Source organism: Chiloscyllium plagiosum, unplaced genomic scaffold (assembly GCF_037043375.1).
Source record: "Chiloscyllium plagiosum isolate Xiang-an unplaced genomic scaffold, Cpla_swu_hap1 HiC_scaffold_3, whole genome shotgun sequence".
NCBI lineage: Eukaryota > Metazoa > Chordata > Chondrichthyes > Orectolobiformes > Hemiscylliidae > Chiloscyllium > Chiloscyllium plagiosum.
Window position 1 is genome coordinate 91,645,501 of NW_028270141.1, and position 13,246 is coordinate 91,658,746.

Genomic DNA, 13,246 nt, shown 5'->3' on the forward strand with positions numbered 1-13,246 from the left:
CGGAGGGAGTGGTCTTTTCGGAATGCTGATAGGGGAGAGGAGGGAAATATATCCCTGGTGGTGGGGTCCGTTTGGAGGTGGCGGAAATGACGGCGGATGATACGCTGTACATGGAGGTTGGTGGGGTGGTAGGTGAGGACCAGTGGGGTTCTGTCCTGGTGGCGGTTGGAAGGGCGGGCTCAAGGGCGGAGGAGCGGGAAGTGGAAGAGATGCGGTGGAGGGCATCGTCGACCACGTCTGGGGGAAATTGCGGTCCTTGAAGAAGGAGGCCATCTGGGTTGTATGGATTTGGAACTGGTCCTCCTGGGAGCAGATGCGGTGGAGACGAAGGAATTGGGAATATGGGATGGCATTTTTACAGGGGGCAGGGTGGGAGGAGGTGTAGTCTAGGTAGCTGTGGGAGTCGGTCGGTTTATAGTAAATGTCCATGTTGATTCGGTCGCCCGAGATAGAAATGGAAAGGTCTAGGAAGGGGAGGGAGGAGTCTGAGACGGATTGCTCCTGTACCTGGTTGAGTTGAGTACCTGGTCTGTGTATGTCACCTTCCTGGAGACACTGGTCTGCAGCTCTGCAGTGGCTTTTTGTTCATCTGTGACACCAAGGAAAGGGAGTCTGTTGTTGTTCTCTTCCTCTTTGGTGAACTTTATGCCAGTAAGGATGTTGTTTATGTGTTCGTGGGTTTCTTCTAATTTGTTCCATTTCATGTTGACAAAGGTGTCATCCACATAGTGGATCCAAAGTTTGGGCTGGATTGTGAGGAGGGATGCTCAATCCAACCTTTGCATCTGCCAAGAATCCTGATATTGCTGATCCCATGGGTGTCCCATTGATTTGTTTGTAGATGTAGTCATTGAAGGTGAAGTGGGTTGTGAGGCACAGGTCTACTAGCTTAAGATTACTGTCCTTACTGATGGAGTTTGTACTGTCTGGTGTTTGTGTCCTTGGTTCCCCTAATAGTGCGGCCAGTGTTTCTCTCGCCAGGGTGATGTCTATTGATGTGAGTAGAGCCGTCACAATGACCTCCTTGTCCTCTACCTTGGTGTTTGTGATGATGTTTAGGAATTCCTGGGCGGAGAGGATGGAGTAGTGTGAGTTTTCTCCTAGGTATTTCAGTTTGCGTTGAAGTTCTTTGGCTAGTCTGTATGTTGGTTTGCCTGGAAGCGAAACTATGGGTCCTAGGTGGGGGCTGGGTGGTGGTGGTGTGGGGGGGGGAGGTTGGGTGGTGGTGGATGTGGGCCTAGATTGTGTACCTTTTGGTAATCTGTAGAAACTGAGTGAGTTGGATCCTTCAGGTTTCATTCTTTTGGCCATCTGTTTTGTTAGTATCACCTGTCATGTGCAGTTTCTTCAATGATGCTGTAATATGGTTTTCTAGCTGTGGAGTCAGGTCCATCACCACCTGTTGGTAAGTGTCAGTATCTGCAAGTAGTGTTTGATTTTTCAATACACAAGCATATAAATTACATCCTTATTGACAATATAGACAATAGATTATAGACAATAGGTGCAGGAGTAGGCTATTCTGCCCTTCGAGGCTACACTACCATTCAATATGATCATGGCTGATCATCCTTAATCAGTATCCTGTTCCTGCCTTATCTCCATAACCCTTGATTCCACTATCCTTGAGAGCTCTATCCAACTCTTTCTTAAACGAATCCAGAGAGTGGGCCTCCACTGCCCTCTGGGGCAAAGCATTCCACACAGCCACCACTCTCTGGGTGAAGACGTTTCTCCTCATCTCTGTCTTAAATGGTCTACCCCATATTTTCAAGCTGTGTCCTCTGGTTCGGGACTCACCCATCAGCGGAAACATGTTTCCTGCCTCCAGAGTGTTCAATCCTTTAATAATCTTATACTTCTCAATCAGATTCCTTCTCAGTCTTCTAAACTCAAGGGTATACAAGCCCAGTCGCTCCAGTCTTTCAGTGTAAGGTAGTCGCACCATTCCAGGAATTGACCTTGTGAACCTACGCTGCACTCCCTCAACAGCCAGAATGTCTTTCCTCAAATTTGGAGACCAGAACTGCACACAATATTCCAGGTGCGGTCTCACCAGGGCCCTGTACAGCTGCAGAAGAACCTCTTTGCTTCTATGCTCAATCCCTCTTGTTATGAAGGCCAGCACGCTATTAGCCTTCTTCACTACCTGCTGTACCTGCATGCTTACCTTCATTGACTGGTGTACAAGAACACCCAGATCTCTTTGAATTGCCCCTTTACCTAAATTGATTCCATTTAGGTAGTAATCTGCCTTCCTGTTCTTGCCACCAAAGTGGATAACCATACATTTATCCACATTAAACTGCATCTGCCATGCATCTGACCACTCACCTAACCTGTCCAGGTCACCCTGTAATCTCCCTAACATCCTCCTCACATTTCACCCTGCCACCCAGCTTAGTATCATCAGCAAATTTGCTAATGTTATTACTAATACCATCTTCTATATCATTAATATATATTGTAAAAAGCTGCGGTCCCAGCACTGATCCCTGCGGTACCCCACTGGTCACTGCCTGCCATTCCGAAATTGAGCCATTTATCACTACTCTTTGTTTCCTGTCAGCCAACCAACTTTCAATCCAAGTTAGTACTTTGCTACTAATACCATGCACCCTAATTTTGCTGACTAACCTCCTATGTGGGACTTTATCAAAAGCTTTCTGAAAGTCCAGGTACACTACATCTACTGGATCTCCCTCATCCATCTTCAGAGTTACATCCTCAAAAAATTCCAGAAGATTAGTAAAGCATGATTTCCCCTTCATAAATCCATGCTGACTCTAACCTATCCAGATGTGTCGTAATTTCATCCTTTATAATAGACTCCAGCATCTTTCCCACCACTGAGGTCAAACTAACTGGTCTATAATTTCCTGCTTTCTCTCTCCCACCTTTCTTAAAAAGTGGTACAACACTTGCCACCCTCCAACCCGCAGGAACTGATCCCGAATCTATTGAACTCTGGAAAATAATCACCGACGCATCCACGCTTTCTCGAACCACCTCCTTCAGTACCCTGGGATGTAGACCATCAGGCCCCGGGGACTTATCAACCAAAGTTTGTGAGAAGATTTGTAGCTCGGGTGCTCGTTGCTGTGGTTCTGTTCGCCGAGCTGGAAGTTTTTGTTACAAACGTTTCGTCCCCTGTCTAGGTGACATCCTCAATGCTTGGGAGCCTCCTGTGAAGCGCTTCTGTGGTGTTTCCTCCGGCATTTATAGTGGCCTGTCCCTGCCGCTTCCGGTTGTCAGTTTCAGCTGTCCGCTGTAGTGGCCGGTATATTGGGTCCAGGTCGATGTGTTTGTTGATGGAGTTTGTGGATGAGTGCCATGCTTCTAGGACAACTTTACCATTATAGGGCAAGCGAAACAAAGAACAGCAAGGGAATTCCTAGAAGCATGGCACTCATCCACAAACTCCATCAACAAACACATAGACCTGGACCCAATATACCGGCCACTACAGCGGACAGCTGAAACTGACAACCGGAAGCGGCAGGGACAGGCCACTATAAATGCCGGAGGAAACACCACAGAAGCGCTTCACAGGAGGCTCCCAAGCACTGAGGATGTCACCTAGACAGGGGACGAAACGTTTGCAACAAAAACTTCCAGCTCGGCGAACAGAACCACAGCAACTTATCAACCTTCAGACCTAACAGTCTCTCCAACACCAATTCCTGGCAAATATATATTCCCTTAAGTTCAGGTCCTTCAGCCACTGTTACCTCAGGGAGATTGCTTGTGTCTTCCCCAGTGAACACAGATCTGAAGTACCAATTCAATTCTTCTGCCATTTCTTTGTTCCCCGTAATATATTCCCCTGTTTCTGTCTTCAAGGGCCCAATTTTAGTCTTAACTATTTTTTTGCCTTTCACATACCTGAAAAAGCTTTTACTATCCTCCTTTAAATTTTTGGTCAGTTTACCTTCGTACCTCATTTTTTCTCTGCGTATTTCCTTCTTAGTAATCCTCTGCTGTTCTTTAAAAGCTTCCCAGTCCTCCATTTTCCCACTTATCTTTGCTATGTTATACTTTTTCTCTTTTAACTTTATATGTTTCTTAACTTCCCTCGTCAGCCATGGCCACCCATTGCCTCCTCCTAGGATCTTTCTTCCTTTTAGGAATGAACTGATCCTGCAACTTCTGCATTATACACAGAAATATCCGCCATTGTTCCTCCACTGTCATCCCTGCTAAGGTATTGCACCATTGAACTTTGGCCAGCTCCTCCCTCATAGCTCCATAGTTCCCTTTATTCAACAGAAATAATGTCACTTCTGATTGTATCCTCTCCCTCTCAAATTACAGATTGAAGCTTATTGTATTATGGTCACTACTTCCCAATGGCTCCTTCACTTTGAGGTCCCTGATCAATTCTGGTTCGTTGCACAATACCAGATCCAGAATTGCCTTCTCCCTGGTAGGCTCCAGCACCAGCTGTTCTAAGAATCCATCTCGGAGGCACTCCACAAAGTCTCTTTCTTGAGGTCCAATACCATCCTGATTCTCCCAGTCTACCTGCATGTTGAAATCCCCCATAACAACTGTAGTAACATCTTTGCGACAGGCCAATTTCAGCTCCTGATTAACTTACATCCGACATCCAGACTACTGTTTGGGGGCCTGTAGATAACTCCCAAGATGGTCTTTTTACCCTTAGAATTTCCAGCTCTATCCATACTGACTCTACATCCCCTGATTCTAGGAGGGTGGGAGGGAGGCCCTACTTTGTAGGACCTGGGGTCTAGAATACACTCACTCAAATAACAATCACTTACCTTCCAACCGGCTTTGCGCTCCGACTTCACTTCCGCCCAGCTCCCGCCGCTCTCTGCTGCAAAAATCTTACCACTAATCTTTGCCATATTGTATGTTTTTTCTTTCAATTTGACTCTATCCTTACCTTCACCTGGTTAACCAGTGGCTTATCTTCAAGGATTCTGTCTTATTCACTGGAGTATGCCTTTACTGTGAACCTTAAACTATTTTCTGAAATGCCTGCTATTGTTTCTCAACTGTCTTTGCTGCTAAATTCCATTCCCAGCCCACTCTAGCAAGCTCTGCCTTCACTTATTTGTAATTGCCCTTATTTTGCCTCAGCACAATTGTTTTGGGCGACACTGTGGATCAGTAGTTAGCACTGTTGCCTCACAGCACCAGGGACCTGTGTTAGATTCCAGCCTCGGACGACTGTCTGTATGGAGTTTGCCCATTCTCCCTGTGTCTGTGTGGGTTTCCTCCAGGTACTCTGGTTTCCTCCCACAATCCAAAGATATATAGGTCAGGTGGATTGGCCATGCTAAATTGCCCATAAGTGTTAGGTATATTAGTCAGAGGGAAATGGGTCTGGGTAGGTTACTCTTTGGAGGGTCGGTGTGGACTTGTTGGGCCCAAGGACCTGTTTCCACACTGTAGGGAATCTAATCTAATCTAATCAATTGTTTCTGATCCAAGTTCCTTCCTCTCAAACTGGATGCTAAATTCATGTTATGGTCACAATTTCTTAATGGATCATTTACTCTGACATCATTTATTAAACCTGCCTTATTGCACATCACCAGATCCAAAAAAACTTGATGCCTGGTTGGATCCATGATTTGTTATTCTGGGAACCTGTCCTGAATAGACTCTGTGAATTCTTCCTCATGGCTTCTCTGCCAATCTGACTATTCCAAACTGCATGAAGTCTAAAGACACCCATGATAAATGCCCTGCCGTTGTTACGTGCCCTCATTATCTCTTCCTTTTTTATGTCTTCTCTGTTTCGCTGAAGGCATATTGGAGATGGTGATGATTGTCATCTGCATTTCTCTTCTTTCAGAAGAGGCTTCTGAGAAGAAATGAGCAGAATTGTTTTCCTGCAGCATTGTGTTATAACAAGAATCTATCACCATAGGATCACGGGAGGATGTGTCACTGCTTGTATTCACGGACGTCAAGTTTGATATATAATTTATAGTAAGATGAATATTCTTATTTTAAAAGTGCAAAGATATAAAAAATAGGAAGAGTAATAGATTGTTTAAACAATTTAGAAACATACGGATTAGGAGCAGGAATTGCTAGCTGTGCCATTGGATATGATCATGGCCTACCTGATTATGGTTTCAATTCTACTTTCCTTCCCATCTCTGCTACCTGGCCTTGCCTGGGTCGGATAAGTTACTGTCTCATGCCCTGATGATTCTGTCTTTCCAAATCTGAAGAAAAACAATGCTAACTGTTCATATAAATAGAATAAAGAACTGCAGATGTAGAAGATCTGAAAGAAAAACTGCTGGTGAAACTCAGTAGGTCTGGTAGCATTTGTGGGAAGAAAAGCAAGTTAATATTTCAAGTCTAGTGACTCTTCAACAGAGCTATTCACCATGAACTAACTGTTCACATCAATGTACAATGTACAAATAATCTTTTGTACAAACCTTGTATTGAAGCAAGGTATGTTCTGGAAGTTACAACCCAATGAAATGTTTCAGCAGCAGGTTTTTTTTTTCAAAATGGCATCTGTATTTATATCATGAAAGATGTACTAGAAAATCAGGATCTGTCAATCGATATTTGATGTCAGTGTGAGAAATAATCTGATGCTCCTTTTCCTGAAGGCATGTCTTTCAAAATAATTTTTGGGAAATGAACTCCATTGCAGTAGGGTAACAGGTTGCTATAACATACAATAACTGCTATGATTCTTCAATGTTAGAAGCTAAATGGTCTTGTTCAAAGCAGTAACGAGGATTGGATTCATGAAACATTTTGTTCATGTTTGTTATATTTGCTGCAATGTCTGTAAGGTATAAAAAGTAAATTGTCTGTGAGAAACCAGCAATTTTTCCTTTCAAATGTACTTGGTCAAAATAGGTCTGTCTTAGCAAGCAACTCATTACAATAAACAGCATTTTTTTTAACCTCCATTAGCATTTAACAAATGGATAACATTGGAACAATTTCCTCAGGAAGCAAATATACAGCTGAAGAGTAATGGTAGCTAATCTTCTGCTGAGACAATTATCTTTGGAGAAAATGTATAATGTTCAATGATACATCAGTGTTTGTTCAAGCAAGGATTTGATTAGTTTGCGTGGCCATTTTAGTATGGTGTAAGTCATGAAATACATTGCATATTTATTTTGGGGCAGTTTGAATATATTTCTTGCAGTAACATGCTTGTGATGAAGTAGTGCTCTATTGCCACCATCTTCTTGAGTGCAACAAGAGATGAGCAGTAAATACTAATTCATCCAGTGATGGGATGAGGCAAGAGCTCTCAAAAGTTGATTGGGGCAGATATTTGCAGGTAAAAGGATAGCTGGAAAATGGGATGCTTTTAAAAATGAGATAATGAATGTTCAGAGACCATATTTTCATTATAGGGTGAATGGCAAGGCTGGAAGGTGTACGGAATGCTGGGTGACTAGAGAAATTGAGGCACTAGTCAAGAAAAAGGCGTATTATCAGGTATAAACAGCCGGGATCAAATTATTCCTAGAGCAGTATAAAGGCAGTTGGATGATACTCGAGGAAAATCAGGAGGACAAAAAGGGGACAGGAGATAGATTTGGCAAATAGGGTTAAGGAGACTCCAAAGGGGTTCTATAAGTGTATTAAGGGCAAAAGAGTAACCGGGGAGAGAATAGGGACCCTTCATGATCAATGTGGGTGTCTGTATGGATCCAAAGGAGATGGGTGAAATACTGAATGAATACTTTGTTAGTGTTTACTGTGCAGAAGGGCATGGAAGCTCGGGAACTTGGGGAAAATATAGTGATATTTTCAAAAGAGATCATTTACAGAAGAGAAGGTACTAGAAGTCTTTAAAATGCACAAAGGTAGACAAATCCCTGGGACCTGATCAGGTGTTTCCCTGAACTTTGTGGGAAGCTAGGGAAGAGATTGCTGGACCCCTTGCTGAGATATTTGTATCATCAACAGCCATGGGTGAGATGCCAGAAGACTGTAGGTTGGCATTTAATGTGATGCCATCATTTCAGAAAGGCTGTAAGGAAAAGCCAGGGAACTATAAAGCGGTGAGCCTTACATCAGTGGTGAGTAAGTTTTTGGAGGGGATTCTGAGGGACTGGGTTAACATGCATTTAGAAAGGCATGAACTGATTAGAGATAGTCAACAAGGCTTTGTGAATGGGAAATCATGTCTCACTGGAGGAGAAAGTGAGGACTGCAGATGCTGGAGATCAGAGCTGAAAATGTGTTGCTGGAAAAGCGCAGCAGGTCAGGCAGCATCCAGGGAACAGGAGAATCGACGTTTCGGGCATAAGCCCTTCTTCAGGAAAGCCCTGAAGAAGGGCTTATGCCCGAAACGTCGATTCTCCTGTTCCCTGGATGCTGCCTGACCTGCTGCGCTTTTCCAGCAACACATTTTCAAATCATGTCTCATTAACTTGATTCAGATTTTTGAAGAGGTGACAAAGAATATTGATGAAGGCAGAGCAGTAGACCTTGTTTATATGGATTTCAGCAAAGCGCTTGACAAAATTATGCATTGTAGACTGGTTAATAAGATTTGATCAAATGGGATCCAGGGAGAGCTGGCCAACTGGATATTAAATTGGCTTTAGGTAGGAGACACAGGGTGGTAGTAGAGGGTTGATTTTCAGACTGGTGGCTTGTGACCAGCAGTGTTCCACAAGAATCCATGCTTGGTCCACTGCTTTTTGTCATGTATAAAAATGATTTGGATGTAAACATAGGAGGTATGGTTTGTAGGTTTCCAGATGATGCCGAAATAGGTGGTGTAGTGGACAGTGAAGAAAATTATCTCTGAGTACAACAGGACCCTTGATCAGATGGGCCAAGGAGTGGCAGATAGAGTTTAAATTAGATAAATGTGAGCTATGTATTTTGGTAAGACAAGCCAGGCAGGGTTGGTGCAGTTACTGGAAAGGCCGAACAAAGAGACCTAGGGGCGGAGGTGCATTGTTCCTTGAAAGTAGAGTCTCAGGTAGACATTGGTCAGAACATTGAGTGCAGGGGTTGAGACATCATGTTGTGTCTGTGCAGGACATTCGTGAGGCCAATTTTAGAAGACTGTACAATTCTGGTCACCCTTCTGTAGGAAAGATGTTGTTAAACTTGAAAGGGCTCAGAAAATATATAGAAGAATGTTGTCACAGTTGGAAGATTTCAGCTATAGGGAGAGGCTGAGTGGGCTGGGGCTGTTTTCCCTAGAGCATCAGAGGCTGAGGGATGACCTTATAGAGGTTCATAAAATCTTGAGGAGCATTGATAGGGTGAATAGCCAAGGTTTCTTTCTGAGAGTTGGGGAAAGATCTAAAAAGCGCCTGAGGGCTATTTTTCCCGAGGGTAATGTATGTATGCAAATGAGCTGCCAGAGGAAATGGTGGAGGCAGGTGCAATTACAATATTTAAAAGGCACCTGGATGGGTATATGAACAGGAAGGGATGAGAGCGAAATGGATTCAATGCTGGCAAATGTAACTAGGTCAGATTGGGATGTCTGGTTGGCATGGACGAGTTAGACTGAAGGGTCTGTTTCTGTGCAGTATGTCTGATTCTGAGTAATTAAACTTTGCAGTCCACAAGGGACAGAGCGTCATGTACACAACAGAATGATAGTTTTCACTTTTTCTTTTGACTTTTTAAAACAGACCATTCATCAAGTTGCTGTGAACAAGGCCACTGAAAATTGTTGGACATCAGTAAACTACCATCTTCAACTCCACTACAAACTCCGCTCACTGGTGACACCATCCATCTCTCTGGCTGAATCTGCTTCTCACAATCTCTCCATCCCGTGGTATATTTTATAATATCGTTAGTACACTTCCAACATCTTCAAACATTCAAATGTTTAATTTTATAAAGAAAGGAAGCTTGCTAGCTAGTCATTTCATGCTGTTTGTTAATAGACTAGAGACTCTAGTAGCTATTAACAAACAGCTGACATTCCACAAAGAAAATGCTCTCATTGACCTAATTACAACCATTAAGCCTAGTGGTCTTAACGCTGCCACATAGATGTAATTTACCTATTGATTAGAAATTCATTGTGTATTACATTGTATAACTCTCCTTTACTTCTAAAAGAACATCCTTCAGTTTAACACTGCCATGGGAGATCTTCTAACATTAGAGATGGGTGTATAGAAGATTTTGTTTGTTTGTTTATTTTTGTTTTTGTTGCTGATAAAGGATATGACGTTTTGAAAATATTCTAGTAATGCTTTGTCAATTAGCTGATTTGTCCATTTTGTAAAATTATTTTGTGTAATACTGAATACAACTGTTATAAACAAAATAATTTCTTAACTTAAAACCCTGTACAAATTGAAAAATGGAAAACCCAAGGCAGAAGCTGCATAATCATTAATCTAAACCATCCTTTCATTTGCTGTTTGTGATAAACCTAATTCAGTGTTGGATGAGCCTTTGGAATCCATGCTTGTACAGTCAATTAGAGCCAAACCTATTCATGCTCACACATTGCTATTCCATTGTTGCACTTTCAGCTGGGCGCTTACACCTTCATCGCCTTTTGTACTGATACCTGCTGGGTCTGGATTGGAATATGCCATCTGAGATGTGCCTCAGGTACTGTGTATCTGACCCACGAGTGTGTGTGATGTAACATTTAACTAGCTGGTATTTAATTTAGTTGAAGCATTTGACCCTTTTGTCAGACTACAAGTCTGCAGCAGTGAAATATTGTCAGTGACTTGTATTCCACAGCTAGTTAGATGTAGGCAATTTAGTGAGTTTCTTTGTTTCCTGTTTTATTTCTAATATACTTGTCTGTGGTTTAAGTTGAACTCTTAAAACAGTTTTAATGCACACTCTGTACAAAATAGCCAGCTATTATTGTCTACATTGCTACAGGTTCTGTCTCGGGATTTAATCATGTGTTGAGCATTCGTGAGATTTTTAAAGCCTTGTTTCTAACCAAGCCTGTGGCTCTCACTAGCTGGATGGTTGTTTCATCATTTTCTAGTTATTGGTTAGAAAGAAAGCTTTCATTTTATTTCTAAAGGATTGCTGCTTTCATTTATTGAGAATAGTTTAGTGTAGGGGATATGTTTCACTCAGTGTAATATATTTTGAATGCAGTGTACTGTTTGACGGGTAGAGCCTTCTCTTTCTTGACAAACTACTTTGTTTAATTTTACAGCATTAAAGAGATGCTGACAGGTCACAGGCTCTGCCAATCGAAGTCTCATAAGGATGCCGTTTTAGCAGCTCTGAACCAGCAAAGGAATGATGGGATACTATGCGATGTCATTCTGGTTGCTGAGGAACAAAAATTCCATGCCCACAAAGCCGTGCTGGCAGCATGCAGTGATTATTTCCGAGTAAGTTTGTCAACACTTTCATATTCGCAGCAGACTGTATTTTTGATGCTTCTAAGAAGTGAATCCCATTTGAAGGTAGTTGGCTACCTAGTTAAATATGCACGTATGAAGTAGAAGTGGAAGCAGTCCATTTTATCTATTAACTGCTCTTCCATCATCTATTCTGCCATGTTTTGAGCTCCACATTCCCAAATATGCCCGATAGCCTTTGAATTCTTGTCAGGCAAAGGAATCAAATGTGCCTCCACCTTAAGAATATTCAATGATCTGCTCCCACTGCCTTCTTAAACAACATTCCAAAATTACGCAACAAGTAATGACAGTTCAACACTTCAAAATTTTGGCTGTAAAAGAACTTCGAGAGGTCCAGTGATTGGGACAAGCCCTGTCAAGTTTCAAGAATTCCTTTTTATTCTTCTTTTGACAGATGTACATCAGTGGAACCATAGATCTGCTTTGAATATGCAGAATAATTGTGCATTTATCAATTAATTAATCAATTTAATATTGGAACGATTTTTGTGTTGCGTTCAAACCTAGTGTGTAAAAATATAAAAGTCTATGACATATTTATAGTTTATAAACAATTGACACTTTTTAAAGATAATGAGCAGTTGGATAATGGTGAGGAAGCTCATCTTAAAGTTTCGTAGAAGTCAAGTGTCACCCCACACCAAGCTCCCAACCTGCTATATATCTATATGTGCTTTTATATTTGTCTAATGTGTAATTAATTTCTGTACCTATGTGCACCACAGTCTCCCCTTTTAGACCTTGTCCATGTCCAAGGAAGCCACTATCACTGGTGGCCCAATTGTAGTAGTCAGTTGGTAGGTTAGGTTTTTGAGTTCCAATTAGTCTATAGAGCTGCACCTCCCTAGAAACCCTATCTGATTGGGAACAATCTGAAGAGATGCAATCTGTTCTTTTTGGCATCTATGCCAGCAGCAAACTCCATGTTCATTAATGAGTCCAACTTGGCATGCAAGTTGCAACCTAATAAATGAGAAATAATTATAATCAAGGCATGGACATCCACAGTAATATCCTAGTCCCAAAAAGCCAGCTTCTGATGTATCTTCCAATTCACCTTTCACATCCTCTGTTATTTGATCACCTGTTGTATTTGCTAATATTGCTTCATTGCTGTCCAATCTTCTCTCTCCTTTTTCAGTAGATATTCTGGGGGTTTTGAGAATTGGCCCCCTTTCAGGAATCTCAGCAAGTCCTCTATTAGACGATTGATTTATATTCACCTTGTTCATATGTGGAGGCTGGATGCTAGTTATCACTAGTTGCCTTTGGGCCCTGGGGGTTGAAGCAGAAATTTGAGTAGCTCACTGGCCATTGAATATTACTGAACTGGTGTTGAGGCTCATGTGTGTGTCACTGTATGCTATTTCTGTCAGTTTGTGGTGGGTGCTGGGTGTTTCAAGAGTATATCTTAGGGTGATACTAAAACTACATGTGGCTCTTGACCTGTGGGATATGGACAGGCACTGGAGCAACAAGATCCTACGAGGAGCGGATGACTCTGAGTCAGGAATTTGAATTTGGGAAAGTATCTTGGCCAATTGCTATTTACCCCGGTCCTTGTATTCTTAACTATTTTGCTGTCACAATGGTTTAATTTCAAAGCAAATGTAAAATGAACATTTCTTTACTCAATATAATTTAGAAGTCAGCAACCTCTAATAATCTAACAACTGTAATTCTGTAATAAACTGGCTCTACACTATTATTGTAGCAATGCTAAATTAAAGGTTACAACCAAATTGATGACTCTGACAGCACAGTTCAGCTTCGTCACTAGCCCATGTGCTCATGTACATTTAATGATGTTTAGCAGTTTCTCTCATTCAGGCTACAGACATTGAACAGATACATGTGAACAAAAACCGTCAGTAAACAAAGATCAG

At 42.0% G+C, this 13,246-nt stretch overlaps 1 protein-coding gene across 3 annotated transcripts in view; it reads left to right on the plus strand.

Annotated features, from left to right (window-relative positions):
* Positions 1-13,246, plus strand: part of klhl32 (kelch-like family member 32) — a 312,283-nt gene that overhangs the window by 36,289 nt on the left and 262,748 nt on the right. For 2 of the 3 annotated variants that reach the window (XM_043685376.2, XM_087981512.1), the window contains exons 2-4: positions 9,630-9,778; positions 10,491-10,572; positions 11,147-11,327. In XM_043685376.2, the coding sequence (XP_043541311.1) occupies positions 10,550-10,572; positions 11,147-11,327 (204 nt within the window). In that variant the 5' untranslated portion in view covers positions 9,630-9,778; positions 10,491-10,549. Of the gene's footprint in view, positions 1-9,629; positions 9,796-10,490; positions 10,573-11,146; positions 11,328-13,246 lie in introns of all 3 variants that reach the window. The other variant, XM_043685379.2, reaches the window with a different exon arrangement.